Genomic DNA, 25,347 nt, shown 5'->3' with positions numbered 1-25,347 from the left:
TCCAGGCCCACCTTTACCCTGCTTGTATTTCAGTAGCCTGAATCAGACCACAGGGCCACAGCCTCCCCAAATCCCCTTCTCCTCACTTGGGCTCCAAAATGCTGTTACTGCTTACGTGCTGGGACTCAAGAAAGAGAGACAAGGAGGAAGAAAAACCAGATAGACAGACAGACAGACAGATAGGCAGGCAGGCAGGCAGGCAGGCAGGCAGGCAGGCAGGCAGACTTAAAGAAAAAAAATGTTCTGCCAATAGAAATAGGGAAATAAACAGACTAGCTCTCCAGTCTTATAGCAAAACACGTAATTGGATAATCAGAAATGATGGATAAGTCCCACATTTATTTTAATTTTGGAATGTGTCTTAGTCCAATTCGGTCATCTTATAAACAACAGAAGCTTATCACAGTTCTGGAGGCTGGGAAGTCTAAGATAAAGATCCCAGCAGAATCACTTTCTGGTAAGAGCCCTCTTCCTGGTTCATGCCTTCTTGTCAAGTCCTCACATCTAGGGATCTCTTCACTAGTGTACTAATCCCATTCATGAGGGCTCCACCCTCAAGACCTAATTGCCTTCCAAATACCCCACTTCCTGAACCATCATTTTAGGGAATCAGAGTTTCAACATAGGAATTTCCAGGGGGTTCAGACCATAGTTGGATGTTTTTGTTTTCTACTGATATTTCAGTATGGGTGCATTTCCTGCTTTTGAGAACTTGGGGCCTAAACCAACCTACATCCTCCTGCTGTTTATCTCTCACACCTCTATACTATTTCACAATCTGAGAAACATCTTAACCACACTATTGCTATAATCTTAGAATCAGGCTTAACAAGGAACCATACATACTCCTTATGCATCTCTTTCTGACTTGTCTGTCTTTCTAGAATGTAAATGCTGAGAGTGCAGAGATGGTATCATTCTAGTTCATATGGTGCCCAGCATGATATATGGCACATAGTGTGTGTGTGTCTAATTTTTATTGAGTGAATGAAATATAACTTGAAGCTTGGTAATATATTTAACTTGGTAATACATTTCATATACCGCTATTATTGGTTCTACTAGAAATTTTCTCTGCAGTTTTCTATATCTACCTATAAACTACATTTCAAGAGATTGAGAAGCTTACCAACCTAATATCTCTGCTACAGGTTGAGATACACATTTGATTTCATGGGATCGCTTATTTCTCTTGTTGAAAACTGTCTGAGCAGAACTCCTGGTATCAAACAGTAATTTCACAGGTTTATTCTCTCGGTTGGGAAGGAAGCTGAATACTCCTGAGTGTGACTGACTTGATCCCGTGCATCTCCAGCCCAGGTCTGCATTATTGGTGATGAATCAATGCCATATTTGCCCCCAACTGGCAGCCCATTTGAGTCTTTGTTTCAGAATACCAGATAACCGGGTAGCATGAGCCTGTTTCCCCCCCTCTTTACAATGCAGGCTTCAAGCTGTGTGCCCTGAACACCCTCTCTGTGTCAGTCCTGTTTTCAGCAGAGCCCAGGGGTCTTGTTGTCCCCAGACCACTCAGAGTGGCCCTTGGCAGAGATTTCTTTCAGCAGCATTTTGGGATCCAGGGTCAGGAATGGTCAGCCCAGCTTATTCACACAGTATATAAATTTACTCTGATGTAGGAAAGATGAACAAACTAGCTTTGAAGCCAGACTTGGACAGCATGATCCAATATTGTGCAAATGTGCATGTGCAAAATGAATTTGGCCTTTGTGCTTCTTGTCTGCTAGACTAACAGTAAGGATGTCTAGGCTTACCTGTTGAACATGGTGTTAAATGCATAAATGATGTTTTTGCATTGCTTTAAGATCTTCCAGGAAAATTATTACCGGTAACTACAAAGCAACAAGACTCAGACCTAAAGACATCTGTGGAATCCCAGGACAAGTTAATTAAGAACAGGCCAATAGGACTATACGTGGGTCTGACCTCAGTTGGATTTGCTGGAATTCTTACTTCCCTGAATAAAATGCCTTTAAGAATTCTGTGTGACCATGAGACTTTAAGATTTAGCTGTATGATTTCAATAGCATTCATCAAGTTAAAATCTTAACATGATGCCTAAAAGTTGAATATAAATATGTATTAAATTTAAAATTCACACTATCTCATAAAGTAGATTGCCTATTCTATTGAATCCTTAATTTAAAATTTTCTTCATAATTTAACAACCATTTGTAATTATTTTATAAGCTTTTAGTGAGTGTATATGTAGAATTACCTTTCTTATTGCCCCCCCCCACACACACACAGTCAAGTCAACAGGTGTTTGTGGAGTATTCACTTGATCAGAGTAATGCCAATGTATTGGTTGTATTCCATCCTCAGTAATTTCAGGTGTAACAGTTTTGGTATACTAATTGAATATGTTCTTGGTGCTATTTTAATTTTCTTTTTCCCAATTTCCAGTCACCCTTTTCTTATGTTTGTTTACTTAATGGAGTATTTCTTCCTTTATGGCTTAGCTGTACCCTCCTGGCTCATTGTCTTGAGGGGTTATAAAAATTGTCATCAGAATCCTGACCTCACAGCGGCACGCTCCTGAGACTGGCATGTCTTCAGCAGTTAGTACTTTTGTCTTTTCTTTATCTTCCTTTTTTTTTTTTTTTTTTTTTTTTTATTACAGTGGAAATTTGGGAGTAAGGGGACAGTTTTAGGAAAAGTAGAAGGAAAAACTACACTGTACTGGGGAAGACATATATAAAATATGTTGGATAATAAGTTTTTTAACATGTATTTTTATTGATTTCAGAGAAGGAAGAGGGAGAGAGAAATAGAAACATTAATGATGAGAATCATTGATCAAGCTGACTCCTGCACGCCCCCTACTGGGGATGGAGCCCGAAACCCAGGCATGTGTTCTGGCCAGGAATCAACCCTGACTTCCTGGTTTATAGGTGGACGCTCAACCACTGAGCCATGCAGGCTGGGCTCAAGTTTTCATACGTAATGGAAAGCCAAATATTATCTAATTATTTGGCATTGTCAGTGGACTTGGATTCCAATACCTAAGTCAGCCATTCTTAAAAAGATATAATAAAGCCAGCTTACACCACTGCCCTCAAGACTAAGTGATATGACCTGTGAAAGCCTCTCCAGCACCTCTTCTCTGCTGAAGCTAATGGCCACAGCCTCATGATAAAGGCTGAACAGCAGTTGACACCAAGACAAACTTTTTCTTGCCCCAACTCCTCTCCCTTCTCTGCAATTAGGGTTTAATGTGTTTTCTCATTTAAAAAAATATATATTTTATTGATTTTTTACAGATAGTAAAAGAGGGATAGAGGGTTAAAACATCGATGAGAGAGAAACATCAGTCAGCTGCCTCCTGCATATCCCTACTGGGGATGTGCCCCCAACCAAGGTATATGCCCTTAACCAGAATCAAACCTGGGATCCTTCAGTGCACAGGCCGATTCTCTATCTACTGAGCCAAACCGGTTAGGGCAATGTTTTCTCATTTAATCTTTGTAACCTCAGTATTTATCATGAGTCCCATTTTTCAGATGAGGAAAGTGAAGCTCTGAGAAGTTAAGGAACTTGTACGAGGTCATGGGTTTGATAAAGGATTTGGTTCAGATCTGTCAGGCCACAGTGCCAGGTTGCCTGGTATAATGAGTGTGTGACTGAAAAATGAAAAGGAGTTAATGAAGTGGCCATGCCACTGTTCTTTCCACTACTTCACCGGGTGAATGACTAATAAGCAAACCCTCCCAGAGGGTATTTGCATTTTAAAAGAGGAGCTCATTAACCCTAATGAACCTCTAATTGGTGGAGTTTGTGGAGGAGATATTTCTGAGCACTGGGGTTTTCTCCTGTCTTCAAGGTGCTTGGCTACCCTTCTCCTCACTGTAGGTGATCAACTATTCTGGCATCAGAAGTATGTAGTAGAATGCAGTCACATAATGCTAGTCTGCCCCAAATGCAACTGAATGGATGAACAGGGAGTTGTGAAAAGAATCATCTCTAAAGGAAAGTGAGTGTGGGTTACTATTCGTTCAAAAGCTAAGTGACAAATCTGGCCATGTGGAGGGTCTTCTGAAAGGTCAGGTAAACGTATATGTCATAATCAATTTTAACTTTGGAAATGTTATATCGCCATCATCCATGGTGTGTTCACAGACCTCTGCAATATGTTTAATAGATATTCCGTGAATATCATGGCTCCATAGTCATTGTGAAAAAAAAACAAAAACTTCTTTACTAAATTTCTCAGAGCCTTTAATACGTTAAAGTAAATACGTATTACTTTCTACAGGCTTTCCTCATACTTTTGACCATAGGAATACTTTTTCCAGGTGAATCCCTCAAAACTTTTGTTTTATAGACTATATTCTAAGGTATTAAGTTCTAGGTAAATTTTCTCTAATCAAGAAAAGAAAGAAAAGGTTTTTGCTTTCACATCTTTTTATCGCAGGCAGGCCCAACCCTGTCCACACCAGTCCATTCCTAGTCCTGATGGGCTCTAGGATGTTCTAATATTAACATGCCTCTTCCCAGATAAGATATGGCCACTTTCAGGAAAAAAAAAAAAACCACACACACAAAAAAACACTCCACACATACAAAAAAACCACATTCTCATCTTTATTGCCAATAAAGCTGGTGCTGAAGAACGTGGCTTCTAAAAGGAGCAAATAGGTTTCCTAATCTGAAACCCAGAATTAGATTGAGCTCCATCCAGCTGCAGGATACGCTGAGCTGCGGCAGGCTTCCGGCAGGCTTCCCACGTGGCAGGAAGTCCCTGCAGAGGGTCAGAGCAGAGGGAACCATGTGTTCTTGGTGGTCCTCCCATTCTCAAGACAAGGGAAAAGGAAAGGGCAGAACCACACAGCCAAGTCCTTTCAAATCACCAACCCCAGGACTGGAGTAGAGGGAGGCCTGGTGCCCCCTGCCCACCCCCCCCCTTCTCACCACCAAGGCCCCCACCCAAACTAGTCTGTTCTAGGTGACCCAAATGGGCATGTGGTTTCCCTTTTTAATACTGGGGATTTCTCTCTTTTCATCTTCCCTTATCCCTACTGCTCACACTTCACCATCATCTCTCTTCTCAACCCAATTCACCCCGTAGAAGGGATCATGATGATAGTATTACTGTTCCTTCCTCATCTTCTTATAGAATTCAAACACAATTCAGCCTTTTATCTGAAAAGGTTGAGTGCATATATTCTCTAACACGGGGATCAGGAAATTACAGCCCGGCTGTGGTCTTTGTAAATCCAATTTGATTGGGACCAGGCTTCCCTCATTGGTTTACGTATTGTCTGTGGCTGCTCTCAGCTCCAATGGTAGAGTCAGGAAGTTGCAGCCGAGAAAGTGTGGCCCATAAAACCAAAATGTTTTCTCTCTGGTCGTTTATAGAAAACAGTAGCCAACCCCTAATCTAAAATATAGATGAATTTCACTTCTGTTAGTCCTGAAAGAGCTTCATTTGTATGTATAAGTAGCCTTTATCATTTACTCACTCTAACTAAAAACTATATTTTAAACTATATTTAAGAACATGGCACACTGTAGTATAAGAGGGATTTTTGCCTCTTAGGAAATTGTTTCTCGCCTTACAAACTTCTGGAAAAGGATCCAGAGGACTGTGTTTGCTCTGACGGACTGGAAGGAGGACAGCGTCTGGAAGGAGGACAGTATTTGCCATCATTATTGGGAAGGGAGGAGATTAGATAATCCGTGGGGCCTATGGTAGAACAAAGGAGTAGAGAGAAGTGCCTAGGGGCCCCGGGCGTTGGAGCAGCACAAGATTCTGTCTTCAGAGAGCAGGAGTCTTAGCTCTTCTCTTTAGGCCCTGCTCTCTAACTCAGAGATGTGCTCCCTCCCATCTCAGCCCATCCCTCAGAACCTTCCACAGAATTCCCAGAGATAGCACACCTGGCTCTGGTCCTACCCAGACTGCCTTCTACCTGGGAGATCTGGGCATTTCACTGAGTGCTCTGGCCCTGAGGGTTCACTCACCTGTAACCTGGGGCCTTGGGGTGGGGAGAATGTCTTTTTAAACCAGAGCAAGAATTCAGTGTGGTGGTATACAGAAGGCTTTATGAAATGTGAAGTACTGTAAAATGTTGGTGGTTTTTCTTTTTAAGCAGCTGATTTGCCCGTGAAATTTTTGAATCTATCCAGCATATAAATTAGAGTCAACTGATGTTTGAAAACTAAAGTACCTTGTTTCACATTTGTCACATGCATCTTGCTTTTATAAAAGTGCCTACCTTTCATGTGGGTTATAAAAAATTGACAAATTAACTGATTTATTTTTATTTTATTTTTATTTTATTTTATTTATTTTACCATGACAGAATAATTCGTCAATGGGAGGAATGAAACTTTAAAAATTTTATTTCTTTGTGACTTTTCTTTCTGGTGTTTGTGTAGTTTTCCTCTTGTGCCTTTGTTTATAGAGAATCTCGCAAAAGGCATTTTTCCTTGTAATCAGTAAATAGTGATTCTAGAATCGCTTCCAGGAAGATGTGCTGAGTGATGCCAGCAACACTGGTGATAGCGTTCTGGCTATTCAGGCTGTGGGAGAACCAGGGAAAGTCTTATATAGATACACACCTTGAACTCAGAAAGTGGCAAAGGAAGCACATTGAATGCTTTTAGCCAAATGATTTTAGCCTAATACAGTGTGTGACTGTGGGATGGAGTAGAAATCATTTTGAAAGGTAAAAATTAATTAATTAATTAATTGTTCTTAAGATTTTTTTTTTTTTTTTATCTTAAAAGGCAACAAAGCTTTCATTTCTGGTGATTTGTATATTCATAAGCATCTTGCATGGGAGTTATGAAACGATCCTGACCTCATTGTACAATACCTTGGCTATTCATGCTGCCATGCTCTCTGCCTATAACCAAGCAAACTAAACTCCTGTTCATTGGTATTGCTGCCTGTGATCTGCTTACCCCAACCTCCAGAGAGAAGCGGGTTTCCGAAAACAAGATTCTTTATAAGCAAATAAATGGTTCCTTTAAACACTTAAAAATCAAAATAGTTTAGTGATATCCTGGGTCACAAAAGTAGATTGATTCAATTTTCAATTAAAATTAACTACTATCTTTTTCATGTAAATACTTACTAAATTGATTGGGGGTGACTGGTCAACATGAATATATAGGTTTCAGGTGTGGGTTTCAATGTTACAAGATCTGTATATTGTACCATGTGTACCACCACCCAAAGTCAGATCTTCTCCTGTCACCTCATATTAGGACCCTCTTCTCCTCCACCTCTGGCAGTTACCACACTGCTGTCTGTGTTCTCGAGTTTCAGTTTTGGATCCAACATATGAGTGAAATCATATAGTTCTTAGCTTTTTTTGGTTGATTTCACTTAGCATAATGTTCTCAAGGTCCATCCATGTTGTTGCAAATGGTTAACTGTATTATCTTATAGATGTAACCTAAAGTTCCTAATGCTTTTGTCTTAATATGATTAACTGTTTTCAAAATCTAATAAGTTATGCCACAATTATGGATCACTGGTAATAATACATTATAGTGGTATTTCATAGATTTGCCTTTTAAGTTTCACAAATATGTTTTAAAAGAAAGAGACTAACTGGATGCTGAAATACCATTTTTATGACATACCATTTAGTATTACTTTGTCACTTTTATAGACTGGAAACCATAAAGAGACATTCATTAATTCAGCTATTGTTTATTAAAAACACCTATTATGTGCTCTGTCCTGGCCAGCTATTTATGTTACGTATAGCTGAGAACAAAGCTTTTAGGCTGGCATATGTATTAATGTGCTTGGATTTTAAACACTTTGGGGAATTAAATAAACTACCAATTTAATTACTGCTTCAGGATTTTAGAATTTAACAGAATTTTGTTTAATCCTTTAAAATTTACACGAGGTTCTTGCTTCCTTGGTAAACTAAACTTTTGCATTTCATACGGAAAAGTTAACCTCAGCCTTTCTTACTCCCATACTTTATATGACCTGTGACCTTCCTTCTATTAACAAATTCCTAACCTTTAGTATCAACCAAGTCATCTTCTGTGAATTTTGTAATTAACCTTTTGTGGACATTCCTGAGCTGGCTTAATTTTATGGGACAAGCAGTTTACCAATGACTAAGTTAACCTCTCATTATGCTTGAAAGAAATAGGCTAATTGTTTCTTTACTTACCCTGTGTTCATCACAGATCATTAGTGATAATAAATAAAAACAGGCCATTAACAAATTAGGTTATGCTCATACTTACCTGTGGTTGTGTTTGTCCCGTGTTCTCGGAGCCAGCCTACTCACCAACTTCATTTAGTATAATTCACCCAGGCACAGCCTTCGGTGTCAAAGTAGAACCGAAAGCCAGTTTATGAATTTCTTTCTATTCTTTCCTGCTGTAAAGGTTGTTTAATATTTGGTTAATTATTACATGCAAATATATGTATCTACTTAGAGGCAAATCCACAGATATACAAAACCTTATAAAGCATAAACCTTATTAAAAAATAAACTAATTTGGAAGGCAGTTATCATATTATAAAGACTTTTAATTTGACAATAACTTTCCTTCTTTAAATTATATGCTTTCCTAGTTTATTTGCAATATGACTTGATTTACAAAATGTAAATTCACTTCATTTGTCTACTGTAAACCTTTATAAAACAGGATATATTTCCGGTTTACATGTGTGTGTGTGTGTGTGTGTGTGTTTGTGTGTGTATTTATGTATGTGTGTGTATCTGTCTATGATAGCTGAGACCTCAATAAAATTACTATTCTTAAAAATTCACTTATTTACTTTTATCAAAGGAAATAGTAGTTGATTCCATAATGTGAAACATATAATATCAAAAGATATCTCAAAGAAATAGAAGACAGTTTGGCCTCAATGAGATGATAAAGTTTTCTGTTTTTGTTTTTTTTCTTTTGCTTCTTAGGAGATACAGAAAATGAGCAGAGAATGGCAGCAAGCGGTAACACTTCAGAAGTAGAAGACAACCAACCGGTAAGTGAAACTCCTCTGAGTCCTTTTGTGGTAAACTGAACGAATCACGGTGACTATATGTTTCTCTGAGGCTGAACAATCACTCTACTCTTGCTATGCAGACTGGTGTCTAGGTACCAAGAAACAAGTCATCAGCTCTAAGTCAAGGATGACAAGACAGCATGACTTCCCAAGCGCTAAGCTTTCCTGGTGTTGGAAATAGAAACTTCCAGTGGAAAAGAGAGAAACAGAGCACTCATGTTAAAACATTGGAGCTATTTCTGATTGAGTGGTTATCTGCCAATACATTTGAATAACTAGATAATGTATGAACTTATAGAGGAAGGCTTGAAAATAACCTTTTTCCAACATCAAAATGCAATCCTTGACTTTGTTCCGTAGAAAGACTAGGGTATTTGTTATTTTCCACATGGAAAAGCTATTTGTTCTTGAAAATGTGTTCAGTACAATTTTGTATACTTAGGTAGGATCATATTAATTTTTAAGACTTAGGAGGAATGTTAATTTTTAGGGCTGAAGGGATATCCATGAATTTTGAAACTTTCTACATGGTGACACACCTCTACTTATATTCTACTGTAGTGCATGAGGGTATTCTGTATACAGTGGAGTGGGGTCATCTCCATATCCCAACACTCTGTGCTAGGCTTTGGGGATATGCTTCATCTCCATATCCCCAAAGCCTAGCACAGAGTAGACAGTCAAAAAGATTGGTTGAATGAATATAATCATGAATTTTAAGTAGCCAGTAATATGTGTTTTAAGAAGAAATATTTTTTATTTTTTATATTCAGATTTTTCCATAATGAATGAATGTTTTATAATGAAGAAAAACTCATTTAAAGAGAGATGTAGGGAGGAAATTTATGTAGAGGAAGAAAAGTATCATCTTTCCCATGAAACTGCATTAGTTTTTCATTCATGCGTACAACAAATATTTATTAAGCACTGGCTGTCTTCAAGGCGCCATGTAAGGAGTATACAGTGGTGGAAAAAAATAAAATAAAACCCACAAAAACAGATACAGTGACAAAGAAATATGTTCCGCCTTTACATTAAAAAGATCTCTTTCATTTATTCAAACATTTTGTGACTACTGATCTTCAGTAGCATCTTGGATGGGAAATAAAGGTTGGTGTATTTGAACTTTGAGAAAGAACCACCAGAATGGTTTAAAAATCATCCATAATCATTGATTGTAATTGCTTAGTTATGGGAGTCACTGGAAATGTCTGAAGTACTTGATTATCTTTCAGAGTTGATTCATTCATGGAAATAATTCCAAGGTTAATAACTCTTAATTTTATTAACTTTTGTGATTATGATCCTCCCATATTTCAAACTAGCTCATTATTGTGCTGTTTTCTGGTCTATTATTCAACCAGTTCTTAAAGACTGGATTTACTATACACTCATGCTGTAAGAGATATTTCAGAAGTGCCGTCTATTTGAGTAGCAGCTGGACATTCAGAGGGTAGTGTTTGCTATCAGAGAGCTTACTTATGTAGCAAAAAAATAATGGGAGACTGCAAATGAGAATGCAGGGGTAAATCCAGTATGAGAGGCTGATAATAAAGTTCTTTAGAGTCTATGTGTTATTTGCCACAGAAAAGCCAAATAATCATTTACCTCAACCTTAAGTGTCTGAAATGAAATTCATTATTCCTCTCCTCTAAAGATCCAAAAACAAAACCATTGCTGCTTGTTTCCCACCGTCCCCCCTATCCCATAGTCTCCCTTGGTCAGTCAAGGTAAATCTTAACCAGCCTCATGGTTTGAGATTCTGTGTAGCCCTGGCCTGTGCTCAGTGGTTAGAGCACTAGCGTGGACTGAGGGTTTGCAGATTCCATTCCAATCCAGGGCACATACCTTGGTTGCAGGCTGGATCCCCAGCCCCTGTCAAGGCACATGCTGGAGGCAGTCAATAGATGTGTGTCTCTCACATCAATATCTTTTTTCTCTCTCCCCCCCTCCCTTCTGCTCTCTATAAATCAATGGAAAAATATCCTTGGATAAGGATTAAAGTAGAAAAATAAATAAAAATAAAATAACAAAATATTTTTATGTAGAGCCTGATGACTCCCAAAGTCTATCTCCTCCTAGACCTATCTCCTAAACTGTACACTATGTCTAACTGCCTACTTACTGTTTCACTTACAAGTTTCTAGACAGTTCAGCCTTTACTTAACCAGAGAAGGGTTGATTCTTGGGCCTGCCACCCTGAGCTTCTGTCTGCTTAACTTCCCACGAACTCTGTTGAATATTCCCCTCCTCCCCATAGTGGTCTAGAATCCAAACCCCTGAGGTTCCTGACTTTCCCTCACATTCCACAGCCAGTCCATCAGGAAGCCAACCCCTCTATGCACAGAATCTGACCCCTTTTTAACATGGTTCTGTTAGAACCAAGTCTGAGCCTCCACTTTCTCCAGGACTCTGCCTTCATTCTTCCCTCTTAAGCCCATTCTCCACACAGCAGACAAGAAATATAAATCAGATCACATCCTTCCTGCCGGCTGAGCTCCCGACTGTGGCTGCACGGAGTTCCATGCGCGCTGCAGCCTCATTTTCCTCTGCACCCTCCAAGCCCCACCCCATCCCCAGCTGCCTTTCTGTCCCTGGACCACCTAAGCTCTTTCCCACCCCAGCCTTTGCATTTGCTCTCCCTTATTTGCCACAGCTTCGCTTGGCTGCCTCATTATCCAGGTCTTCATTCAGGTGTCACTTTTCCTGACTGTCTCAGCTAGCGTGCCCTTCGCCGGTCACTCCCAGAACCCTCTTCTCCAGCATGTTTATCACTGTCTCAGATTATTCCTTTGTTTACTGCCCACCTCCCCTGAATACAATGAAAACAGACCTCGTGTCTGTACCTAGAAGGTGCTCAATAAGTACACCTTAACTGGCAATCTACATTTTATTGAATGTCATCATCTGTCTGCCAAGTTCAAGGCCTAAAATTACCATTTTGACTCATCAAATGCATCATCCAGTCCTACTGATGTTCCCTCTCAAATATCTTCCAAATCTGGTTCCTCATACTCTGAGTAGCTCCTCAGCTGCTCGCCAAACTGTTTATTAGACAAGCAGTTTCTTTCCCAAACCTCTGTCTAAAAATAGCAAGTTTTGTTACTTCTGACCCCCCAAATGCCTTAAAATCTGCAGAATAAAGCTTAACCCTGAAACCCTGTTCAAATGTCACCTCCTTTGTGAGCTCTTTTTCCTGCTCCCTCAGCCAGAGATGACTACAGGGTCCTGCTACCACTCGTGTTGTCTGGAAGGTGGAGAGTTCCCCTTAACTAGCACCATAGCCTCAGCCACTAAGGAACTGTGCCACTGTGGTGTGACACAGTCCCTGTCAATGATTTCTGGGTGGGTAGCTGCAAGTGCTGTTTTATGAACAGATCTCTTCCTTAATTCTGTTTTCCACCTTCTATTTCAAACACAATTGTTTTTTCTCTCTCGGTAAACAGTAATTACATTTCTTAGGCGTTACCCATTTAAAAAATCTGTTGATTTACACTATTTTTGGCACTCTTACAACATCAGTAAGGAAATGTGTAATGATTGTGGTTATTTTTTTTTTTTTAAAGATATACATCTGATTAAGAAGTGACTCTTGTACCTAGCAGGAAAGGTTCTCATTATTTTATTTTTTAATAGCTATGCAAGAACTGTTGAAATATTATTTAGTATAAGAACACATATGGTAAATTAGAATGGATTCTGTACAGCTTAAAAATAACACTCTTAGCTGTCAAAATAGAACTAATTTTTTTTCTAAGGACCCTTTGAAGATGGCTTTTAGAATAACAAAATAAGGTTTTTGGAGAATTCAGATACACATGCAGATTGCTTACTATTTTCTGGGAATTGTTAGACCTGGGGTGGAGAGGATATAGAGATAGATAAGGCTCTGTGACTCCCACTTATAGAAGCAGAAATTTTCTATCTACTCGTGGATAATTAGAAAACTCTACAAGTCACTATAATTTAAACTGGAATAAAATAACTGATATTTTAGCAGAGAAAGAAATACCATTAGTGAGTCAAGAAAGACTTCATGCATGATGTATTTTGAACCATGACAATTTTTATTATTTATACAACCAATTTTTATATTACTAAGACAAATTTTTGTGAAATAAAACTCTTCATTAAGAACAGTTGAAAAATACAGAAGCAAATCATGGTATGTAACTTCCTTTTCAATGACAGATAAAAAAGGGTTAAAAAAGTATGTGTCTGTGCTACACTGTAGTTTTTTTAATGGAAATTAAAATATTTTGTTAAGTAGTCTGTGATATTTTCCCTTACACTTTGCAGCCCAGGTATACTTCAAAACTGTGATCCCTCTCCAAGAACCGCTCTCTCTCCGACATCATGGAAATTCTAACATCTAGGTGGAATATAATTTGAAAAAAAGGATATCTAGTTTAGGCATCAAATAAGTTAATTTTTACAGTTGAATTATGAGATATTTTAATGCCTTTCCACAAAAGACTCTGGAAAGCAGCAAATTTATTTGCATTGAGTGCCGAGTGGGACTTTTTACTTTGTGTAACTAAAACTAATGCAGCATTCATTCCAGAAAATCGTTTCTCAGTTTGTCTCTTCTTCACTCCCCCTCGCCGTTTCTCTCAATAATGACTTAAATGAGTTACTACTGTTTTTGCCTTAGTGTTCCCCGTAGATAATCCCAAAGTATTACCAACTAAAATAGGATATCGTAGGGAAACACTGAACTACTTTAGTCATCACATACAGTTTCTCTCAGATTATGCTGTAGTCTGCATTGTAAGAGCCATTGGTAATTTTGAACAGAATTCACCATATTTTGGGTGTGTGCAGCGAGTGTAGGCTCCTGTAATCCTATGTTTGGGCTTACTAAAATTGGTCATTAGACTCTAGTACTTGGAGGGAAAAAGTTGTAATTTGGGACTGATTATGCACTTGGAGGACCAGCCCCTCACTCAGTTTCTGTTGTTTTTTTTCTGACTGCCTTTCTGGGTAGATGTGGGAAGGGAGTGGTGATGGCACTGAAGCTACTTTAGTGCCTCTGCTGGTCTAGGCGCCTGCGACAGGCTCCAGGGGGACAAGCCCACACATTCACTCACGGGAGGTCCGCTTTCAGTCTGTGCCATTGTGACTCATCTCCTCAGGGAATAAACATTACAAGTAAGCAAGGCATTAGTCATTCTTTTCTCATAGAAAGTCCTGGGCCGTGTTTTATAATGTCAATACCAGGAGGACTATGTTAGCTACTAATTTACTAATAGGCCTGTTCGTGTTTGGTTTTGTAGGTATATTTTGAGAGCTACAAATATGTACATTTCAGGTTTTTAATATAATTATATCTAATATTGATGACTACTATTTTTAAAATATATTTTTATTGATTTTATTGACAGAGAGGAAGGGTGAGGGATAGAGTTAGAAACATTGATGAGAGAGAAACATTGATCAGCTGCCTTCTGCACACGCCCTACTGGGAATGTGCCGGCAATCAAGGTACATGCCCTTGACCGAAATTGAACTTTGGACCCTTCAGTCCACAGGTTGACACTCTATCCACTGAGCCAAACCAGATAGGGTGATGACTACTATTTGTAACATATATTGTTCCATATTCTTTATTTTTTTCTTTTTTTTATTGAATTTATTGGGATGGCACTGGTTAACAAAATTATATAGGTTTGAGTTGCACAATTAAACAAAACATCTTAATACATACTTTTAGATTATGTTTGTTGAACTTTTCTTTTGCTTGCACTACTAAAATTATTTTTTTAATTTGCACTTATTTTTAGTCTCCAAGACTGAGAAATAGGTTTATTTATTTAGTTCTCTGGCCTAAAATAGCAAAATACAAAAACAAGCCAATAAAAATCTCCCCACAAAACCACAATTCCATTTGTATATTTGTCTTGAGTGACAACTAATTCACATATGCATATGGAGCCACGTATAAAATAATAACTAACAGATGGTGGAGCTGCAAAGTAGGATTTATAAAGATTATTATCAGTTGGTGGTATTGAGATCCTCTTGTGGTTATACTGACAGAAGACACAAAAATTACTTATAATAATAAACTGTGACACTAATATCCCCCCAACTTCTGTTAGCCAAAGTAGCTTATTGCATATTTAATATAATTTCTTAATGAAGACCTAAAATGGTCTTACAGCCAATATGTCCTAGGAAATTTAATAGACAGCAGTTATAAAAAGGGTAATTAAGGCAGTAGCAACAACAGCAAAATATTTGCTAAAATTAAGTGCATATTAGAATCCCTGGAAAATTAGAGTTTGGGGGACTTGTTTATTGTCATTTCAACCACACTTCTCAATCTAGTGCATAGTATTTGTTATGTTTTATTTGTGTATTTGTGAATAGTTCAGTTACATGTGGGACTCATAGTTTGGTAATTTAGGGAAAAGTTAATTAAAAAAAAAAAGGTATGGAATGTACATATGAGTGAAACATTCATTTTTCCTCTGTGTTTTCATACTTCTTTTATGTCTTGTAACAGAGCCTTCAGACCCTACAGGGACTAATTTCCTTGTTGCTTTTATTTCAGATAGTCATTCAAATGCATGAAAATATCCATGAGCTTTGTGAGTTCCAGATGATGTAGGCTTTGGTTGCCACTCCTTTAAAAGGGGGAGTAAGATTCTCTCATTTAAAACTGAGTTCTCTGTGGAAAAGAATTGGGGTTGCATATAGGTAAAGAGATTGGAGGGAGTGATTTTCAAGAATAGTATTGATAGCAAACATTCATCTACTGATATCTATTTTAAGAAATTTTCCGTATAACATGGTATATAAGTTTATGAAATTAAAGTTTGGGGGTTATAAAGATGATTATGAAACTGATTATTCTCATAATATATTATAGTCCAAATACAAATATAATGGGTATTGATATGATGTCAATTTAAAATGGTATAACCCTTTTTGGAAAGCATTTTGGCAGTAAGTATCAAGAACCATAAAGATGTTAATATACTTTGACAGCAATTCCATTTTAAGGATTCTGTTCTAAGAAAATAATCTTTTAAATCCACAGAAGTTATATGTGCAAAAAGATCGCAATCCATTCAGTGGAATATTTTTCACTTTCATAAGTGAAAGTTAGGATTATTTTTTCAATAAAATGTAGATTAATTGTTTCATAATTTTAGTTAGCAATATAAGGTACACAATTATATATATATATATATATATATATATATATATATATATATATATATATATAGTATAATTGCTGCTATGTGCAAACTGCAGAAAAGGATGGTGTAATACATGGAAACATGAAGCATAGTTGCCTCTGGGATGATAGATAGGTAATTAAATCATTCTTTCCAGTGTTATGATTTTCCAATTTGTCTATAATGAGTGTATCATATTTTAAATGACAGTGAGGTTGGTGTGAGGAAGCAATGTATTCACTCAAGGGAAGTTTTGCTTAATAGAACTATTTTGTAAGGCACTAATACCAATTGAGTAATCTATTGAAGATGATCTTTAGGAGATACGTTGGTTCATTTAGGCTTCAAATTCCTTAATTAGTTGATCATAGAGCACCATATCTGATCACAATTTGTCAAAATTCCTGCTCTCTCACCCAGGAATTTTCAGCAAGAATAAGGGTAAGGTGACTTGGAGGTTATTTCTCACATCCCTTTGTAAGTCACATGGCCCAAACTTTTCTCTTCATCATCCTGACTGTCAATGTCATTATATCAGTTAGTCATATTCCCCCCCCCCCCCCAAAAAAAAGGTGTGGGCTACTGGTTTGAGCATGTTTTTGTCTAAAAATCTTGCTTTTTCCTTTACTAGTATATCTAAGATGCTGAGACTCTGTTTGAAGATATTAATGTCTCCCATTATAACAGTTTATGAGAATATAATTTTGTCAGATGAATATGAGGTTCTTTGTTTTTCTTAACAAGTTAAGTGCTTACCGTGTTCTGTCTTCCTGATGGAAAGTATAGTGTTAGACAAGGGTGACTGACATGGCACTTAACGTGTTAATATAAAACCCTTTCAAATTGTTGATTTACTGGAAGGTGAAGTTGGATTATTGTCCTTTTTATGTCAATTAAATGGTAAATTTAATTTTTTAATGTGTTTATCTTATGGATGATACCTTTTGGGAAGAAGATGTTGTAAAGTGCATTTCTCCAAACTTTATTTTCATTTGAATCACTGGCCAAATGATGTAGTAGAAAGTATATTTTTGCTGGATTCCTCTGCTCACCAAGTGTCTGATCTATAACAAGTTGCTAAGCTTCTCTTCAACTTCAATTTTTAGTCAGTGAAGTAGGTTGGTGAGATGCAGTGTCTGAGACCTTTTCCTCCCAGGAGTCTTGGCTCTCCTTAACTCTTTGAACAGTAATTTGGGATTTTGCCACCAGATGCCAACCTTCATACCACTGCTTTGATGGGCTGTAAAGGAAAAAGCAGGGCGGGGGACCTGCTACATAATGAAGATTTGGGGCATTGATTAATGGAGCTTTCATGCTTATTAGGGAGGACTTGTCCACTGGTCCTTATAGGTAAAGTGTCAGCCTGCCAAAACCACTCTCAAGATCTTTGCTCTTGCTTACAAAGTCTGTCTTTGGAAATGATAAATTTGGCCACTTTAAATCTATAAATTCTTGACTTTTATATTTGACAATCAGATTAGCATAGGTTGTTGACTGCTCAAAACATTGGCAAGATGAATTAACTTGAGGCAAGCTTATTGGGGTTTGTTAATATCTTTTCTGTTATTTCAAATTTGTATGATTTTGTTACCCTTACATGGTTGTCCCAATTTCAGTTTTGCTGGAAAAAAATATATAATCGAAAGGTCATAATCCTGGTATTTTTCTGGCTTCCATTGGGGTTAACCAGCACAGTGAAACATAATGTTCATTCATTCCAGCCTGGAAGGCCAAAATATGTGAGGTGTATGAGAGCTGCCCCTGTTCCCATCCAAAATGCACATATGGTGTGGGGAAGCCAGTAATGTGAGTTTTACGCAATGTTTCTTGCTCGTGTACACAGTCTGTTGCTCAGCACCAATTATTTCTTGCCAGAAACCTGCTAACCTGCTGCTCTGGAGCTCTGCTTGATGGAGCTAGGTAGCGTCAAGTCACCACAATGATATTTATTTAACTTTAGCAATCTGAGTTTGTTGAAGTTATATCACTTTCACCGCCTACCTCATCTGTTGATTCATTGCAATTGATTGCAATTAGAATCAGAACTCTGGAACCTTGTTACTTCATGGAGCTACATCAGACCTAACGTGTGTTTATTCTGTATGTTTAGGAGGAACCGTAATGTGGAAATACTAGCTTTTTTGCTTCACAAATCTAGTCTTCTAGCCCCCAATTTAGAAACCATTATTTAAAAAACCATATGGAATATTCTGTTTATGTTTTGGTAGTCATTTCCTTGTCATATTTCCAGCTTTCACTTTTGTCATTTTTAAAAACCACAAACCCAGCAGGGTGAGAGGTCCATGTTGGGAGAACAACTGTTCCCTATTTCCCACAGCCATCTTTTTCTAATCCCCTGTTTTTTAATTAGTAGCAAATGGTCCTTATTTTTCCCTCCTTTGGATCATGTTACACCAGCCCTAACTTCTTGCCACTACACAGAGAGTTTAAAATTAAAGCGCAATCACGTTTATGTTGTCTTCACCCGAATGAATATTCTTTTCGAAGGATAAATTTCAACTCTATACGGTGCAAAAGCAGCATGCAGTTGTGTGCTTGGACTGAGAGTCATTTGCTGAATATCCCACTTTGTTACCTTACGGAGGATCCTTTTTGAGAATATGCTCAATGGAGTATACCAGTGTAAATACACAGGGGAAAAAAAGTATACTTTAGTTAAGCTCAGTTGCATTGACATAGATTTGACATTTCTTTTCAGAGCTAGCAGGCCCCATTCCTGTTAGCTCTGTTTTTTGTTTTCTTTTATGGACTTCTGTGTTCTTCTTACCCTGCTCTATAATTGGCATTAATTTCCACCCATTCAAGGACTGTTTAATGTCCACTTTGGGGATGTCATATTCTTAGAAACATGCCTTTTGCACATTGCCTTTTAAGTTAGTTAAGAACTCATTATGGGTGTGAATTCATAAATTTTGTCTAACAGCAGTTATATAATACAAAATGTATGTACTAGAACTTCCTAATAGAAAATGTAAGCTAAAAGCCAGGGACTTAAATAATAGCAACCCACTTTTCCCCTGCCTTTTTATGCCACTTGGAGAAAGAGAAGAGACGGGCATATACTACACCTCAAAGCACAGTGACAGTGGACTGAAGCACCGTTTACTTAGTAATAAAAAGCCCCCCAAAACATCCCCGAATCTCTGAACTGCGAAGAGTCAGTAAACTGTTGCATAATCCTACCTCAGTTGGTTTCAGTTGGAGAATAACTGAAGGACGTTCTGTGTTTGTTCATCTCGGTATTCTGGGATTTATTGCTGGATGAAGCCAGCCCAGCAGTGAGTTGTATCTCTCAACCTCATTGTCTTCATCCTGCACAGATTGCCTCCCCTGAACTGTTTTCAGCTTGATTGAGTAACGCTGAGAGAAACTATTGTGGGGAATACACTGTGACATTTATTGTGGATGCATTTTTACCAAGATAGTGTCTACTCCATCACATAGTTTCCCCTGTGTGAAGTCCTAGTTAGGTCTTCTGATTTCCTATTGCCTTTATGCTCAGAAAATAATTGAGTCTCTACTGAAGGGATACTACTCTTTATGGCCATTGTGAATTTCTATCAAATTCTTTTCTCATTTTTCTTCTGGCAGGAGGATGCTCAGACCTAAATTTTACTAAATAATTACTAAATTAGCTCAATTTAAATAATTATTTGGACCCTATAAACTATGTATCTGCATACTTCATTTTCCTCTTATAATCTACTATTCCCATTTTATTGCAAAAAGATATGCATTCTCCCCCCCCCCCCCCATATTTTTCCTGGACATGACTTTTACATTTATTATGAATTGTCTTGTTAGCTGCTTCATATTCACTGTGTAGAGGAAAGAGTTAAAATGTTTTCATAAATATTTATGTAGTACTTATATAAAATAAGTCTATACTTAAAATGTGCTTTTTAACTTAAGGGATAAATTTTCTTTCCCTTTCTTTAAAAAGTCATTTTTGATAAAAATGACACGGAAGTTTTTAATTGTGAGGATATGTGACATTGGGCACCTTGCCTCACCTCCTTCTCCCTTGCTCGGGCTCACACACTTATCTCCCATCCAGTGTGCCTTCTTCAGGGTCCTTGTTGCCTGGAGGGCAGGGTGGAAGGGGCTTCCTTTCCAGAGCCTCGCCCTGCCCAGCTGCTGTCAGGCAGGGAGCACCTCAGGTGTCTGTACCTCATACCACCAGCCACATCCACCACTTCAAGGACTCCTTCTCCACCACTTGTGATTTTCATGCTCTCGATATACTTTTTTAGAGGGTTTGCCTGTTGGATCTTAGATTATCAGTGTGGAGGGTCTAATTTAGAGAGACATTGTCCTGGGAGTAACGAGCCCTTACAGCAGTGGATTCACAGAACCCTGCAGTGGCATGGATGGTGGCCAGTACATGAACTTGGTCAGCAGACAGACTCAGGGCTCAGATCTTGGCTTTGTCAGGTACCTTTGATAAAAGTTCTCAGCCTCTTGTCTTTTTGCAATAAAATGGGAATGGTACTACTTTATCGGTAAGAATTAAATGAGCCAATATGTAATATTTATATGTCAATATATATAACAATGTCTGACATGTACTGGACAGTCACTAAGTGTTAGAGTGTGTGTGTGTGTTTAATTGGAAGGAAATTATGATTGATGCCTTGGAAGTCATGCCAGAGTGCAGTTGAAGGGATTAAGTTAGGTAGGAATTACGCTCAGAGGAGAGTTACTGAGACCTGTCAGGCAGAGGGTTCTATCCAGGAGTTTATTTTTCCCAGGTCTTGAGAAGGAAAGGAAAAAAAAATTCTTTTAAATGTTGTATATTCAGATTTGAGGATTAAATACTGGCACCTTTCTGTCACTTATTTTCTACTAATGATCCTTCCTGCTCTGCTCTTGAAAATGGTTTGTTGGGTTTCACTTTAGCATGCAAGCCCTTAAGCTATCTTTTGTCATTTCATTAAGGGCCAGAGAGCTTATTAGCCTGGAATTTAGTGTATTTTTGGTACTGATTTGTTTTTAGTTATTCTCTTCTTGATTTTTTTTTTTTGAACTCTTTTTCATGAGGAAACTTATGAGTCTTACCAATTACTCATAAACCAGTTTGGATTTAAGAATTAAGTAACATACTACTACCTTGGAACATTATTATTCAAATAGCAAGTGGTAAAGATGTGACTATTGCTCTGAATCTTGTGTGAAGTGGCTGATAACTAAATCCTCAGAGGAAAACTAAGGCTCTTGAAATTTGAGACAGGATCAACCATGTGTCCAGGGAAGACAAATAGTTTAATATGTAAATACTTGTTATTAATAAAAATTAAGCATGACCTTCTCTGTTTTCAGTGGCACAGCTCTTCTTGTGTTTCCACTGTGTTCATTAACACAAGGAACAGACGGCTTGGGATTTGTCTCGCAGGAAAACGTTAGGGAGTGATTAAGAACAAGGGGTTTTTAGTTTGTGAAACTGTAATTGTACTGTCCAACTTGGTTGCTACTTGCCCCATGTAACTCTTGAACATCTGATATGTCACCAGTCTGAATTCAGACGTGCTGAAAATACACATACTGGTTTTTAAAAACTTGGTATTTACAGAAACCATGAAATATCTCAATACTTTTTGTTGGTTACATGTCCCCATGAAAATATTCTGGATAGGCTACATTAATAATAATCTAAAATTAATTTCACCTATTTTGTTTCACTTTCTTACTATGGCCACCAGAAAATTTAAAATTACACGTGTGGTTCACCTTAAATTTTTATTGGACAATGCCAACCTAATAGGTTAAAAAAAAAATACACACCCTAATCTGCAAAATTTAGTTTTTAACAGCATATTTGAACAGCCAATCCTTCTGGAGGTCTGGGCTCCCTTCAAGGGCTGAAGGCTCAGTGGCTGTTCCTTGCAATCGCCAACCCTGGTCCAGTTGGCTGATGGTCCTGGGGGGAAAGTGCTGCTTTGTGGTGGTGCCGCCCCAGTGAGAGCTGCACCTCCTGCTTCTCGCATTCCCACCTCTTCCCCAGGGCTCTTACATGGTTAATAGTCAGTTGATACTTCTAGTAGCATAAATCTAAGTAATGCTGGTTTTCAAACACCCAATTCATGTTTCCATCTACCATAAATTACGGTGTGTCATAAATGATCATAGCCCATCTTACGGACAACCCTTGAATAATATTTTGTCTATATTACTGATAATATTCATAATAAAAAATGAGTTTTTGATTTTGTTCTTTTATACGAAACCTGCCAAAGCAGAATCTACATATTGGAGCTAAGATGCAAGTATTTATTCATATTTAAGCCTCTCTTTCCCAGGGAGGTTTAAGTATCTTTTTTTGTGAAAATAAATCATATAAAATATATGTGTACTTCATTTTAAATTATTTAATTTTTGAACTGTTTGACACCAAACTACAGGGTCTGAAAGCACTGAAATAGGTAGAAGGAAGTCACATTATGTTAGGCAAAGAGAGGCAGTTGAATAGACTTGGATAATAATAAAACCTGTAAAGGTCATTTTGTGCAGATAAATGTAATACTTGAATTAGTCATTTACTTTCTCTGAAAAAGTAATAAGTTAATCTTGTGCCAAAAAAAACCCCCCAAAATCCTCCCAGACTGGTAGTTTTCTTTTTAAAGCCTTTTCATCTTAGGCAATCTTTTGTATATCATGCAAAGGACAATACAATTAGCATGAAATGAGAGCGCTTTTAAATTTGATGAATAGGGCTCTCTTTTCTCCAGCTGATATGCATGCAGGTGGAGGTCTGGATCTCACCAGCAGACAGGGCATTTGCTATCTACCCTAGAAGTAGCTCCCTGTTTATATCTGCGCCTTAATGAGGAAGAGGTCTGGAAGTAATAAAAGTGAGCTGAAAGTACATAAAAAATGGCTACAATGCCGTAGTGTGTGTCAATGCAGCAGGTTTGGACAGTGGTCTTTTCACCTTGCCCTGCATTCCAAAGATGGCCCTGTTTCTGGCAGTTCATTGAGGACATTTTAGTAAGAGCTCCATGAACATGAAAAACATTTGGGGGGTGGAGAGCTTCTCTGTCATTTATCATGAAAGTATGCTTTGACATTTTATTTTTCTAAATGCTATTTCTTTAGAAAAGGTGATGGGTTGTTCTTTGTTTGTTTGTTTGTTTGTTTTTGCCTCTATATTCTTGTGGGCTATGTGCTTTTTAGAAATACTTGCCTTTGAGTTTATAGTACTTAATTGTCAGTGAACAATTTGATAGTACTAATAATATCCTGTCTTATTAATTAGGAGAGCTACCCCACTCCTGTTTTGAACAGGGCACAGTTTAGCCCTTGCCTGTTTGGCTCAGTGGATACAGCATCAGTCCTGGGACTGAAGGGTCTTAGGCTTGATTCCGGTAAGGGCATGTATCTCAGTTTCAGGCTCTTTCCCTGGCTCCAGTGTGGGAGGCAACCAATCGATGTGTCTCTCTTTTTCCCTCCCCCTCTTTCCACTCTCTCTAAAAATAGAATAGAATAGAACAGAAAAGAATAGAATAATAGAATAGAAATCAATGTAAAAATATTCACAGGTGAGGATTAACACAAAAATAAAAATAATCGGCATAGTTTTTAAAAGATGAGATTTCTAATATTGTTGGGAAAGTTTTTTATAATTTACTAGTCACATGTGCTCACATTTTCATACTGTTATGCTTTATAATTCCTTCATTTGTAGCTAAAACATTTCCTATTATATACAAGAAATCAAAATTCCATAAATAAGATAGATGATTAATTAAGCCAACTCTTCCCCCTTAGAGTACCACTATAACCAGGTCTGCCATATTTAGCAAATAAAAATACTGGATGCCCAGTTAAAATTGAACTTCAAATAAACAGCAGATAATTTTTTAGTGTAAATTTGTCCCATGTAATATCTGAGTCATATTTAGACTTAATGTAATTCATATTGGATTTGGCAAACATGGCCATACCTCAGCTCTCTTATGAGCTTAAAGAACTCCGAGTTGGGTAAATTCTATGCTTGACCCTCCTGCACTTGCTTTGCTGGTCATCCTTCCCCAGCCCCAGCATTAGAGATATTGTAACACAGGTGCAATTCTTTGAAGCTCAAGTGCTTCAAGTATGTGTCCTCATTTACCCCATATTTCGGGGGAGACGGGAAGAGGCATCTCTCCTGCTTCTCATTTAAAAAAAAGAAAATGCTCTCTTGTAAAGCAGCAATACTGATTCTGGAAGCTACGAGGACACCTGTGGCAGAGTTGGGATTCTATTTCTCACCCACCCCTACGTTTTGTTCATTTAGTATGAAATCTCTAGCAGTAGAATTACAGATAAAAGACCTTTAAAAAAGGGAATTTAGAGAGGAGCTGCATTTCCTGTATGCTTTGTAATTATGGAGGGCAAGTAGCTGAAAGTGACTTCCCTAATGAACACTGCTGTCCAGGTGAAAGATGGTCATTTCCCTTCTTCCCTCGGCCATGTCGCTGTCTGTTGTGATATTGGCTGGCCCAGCAGTTGCCTGTGGTGTTATCTTTGGGCCCTGTAGCTGCATGTCAGGAGATAGGGGCTCTTAAGGGAATAGGTATGGTTGTTTTATAGTGAATTTATTGAGATTACATCCTATGTAATTAAAGCCTAATATGCTAAGTGTCTGGTCATCTGGTCATTCATTCAACCAATAAAAGTATTGTATAATATGCTAATGATATGCTAAGGCCACTCAACCACTATAATGTGCACTGACCACCAGGGGGCAGATGCTCCAACCAGTAGGTTGGTAGGTTAGCTTACTGCTGTGGTTTGGCCCATGGGGACTGAGCAAGATGGGCCACACACTCCCTGGAGTCCTCCTGAGGTCCCTCCCTGGCTGGCCAATCTCTTGCATCCCTCCCCAGCCCCAGTCAGGTACTGGTGGAGTCCCTTGGCCTGGCCTGGGCTCTCTCCCAATCTGGCCCCCTCGGGGGATGTTGGAGAGCTGGTTTCGGCCCGATCCTGCAGGTCATTCCAAGAGACCCCACTGGTGCATGAATTCATGCATTGGGCCTCTAGTTGGTTAATAAAATTATATAGGTTTTAGGTGTACAATTCTACAACAAACCATCTGTATATTCTATTGTGTGTTCACCACACGACATCATGTCTCTTTCCATCACCATTTTTTTC

At 38.1% G+C, this 25,347-nt stretch overlaps 1 protein-coding gene across 7 annotated transcripts in view; it reads left to right on the top strand.

Annotated features, from left to right (window-relative positions):
* The window catches only part of UMAD1 (UBAP1-MVB12-associated (UMA) domain containing 1), a 169,292-nt gene that overhangs the window by 112,802 nt on the left and 31,143 nt on the right, over positions 1-25,347 (top strand). For all 7 annotated transcript variants that reach the window (XM_045578403.1, XM_036429341.2, XM_045578406.1 and 4 more), the window contains one exon: positions 8,919-8,986. In XM_045578403.1, coding sequence (XP_045434359.1) covers positions 8,919-8,986 — 68 coding nt within the window. The remainder of the gene's footprint in view (positions 1-8,918; positions 8,987-25,347) is intronic.

This window comes from Pipistrellus kuhlii, unplaced genomic scaffold (assembly GCF_014108245.1).
Source record: "Pipistrellus kuhlii isolate mPipKuh1 unplaced genomic scaffold, mPipKuh1.p scaffold_m20_p_10, whole genome shotgun sequence".
Classification (NCBI taxonomy): domain Eukaryota; kingdom Metazoa; phylum Chordata; class Mammalia; order Chiroptera; family Vespertilionidae; genus Pipistrellus; species Pipistrellus kuhlii.
Note: the sequence above shows the minus strand (reverse complement) of the source record. Positions and strands in the feature narration are given on the sequence as shown.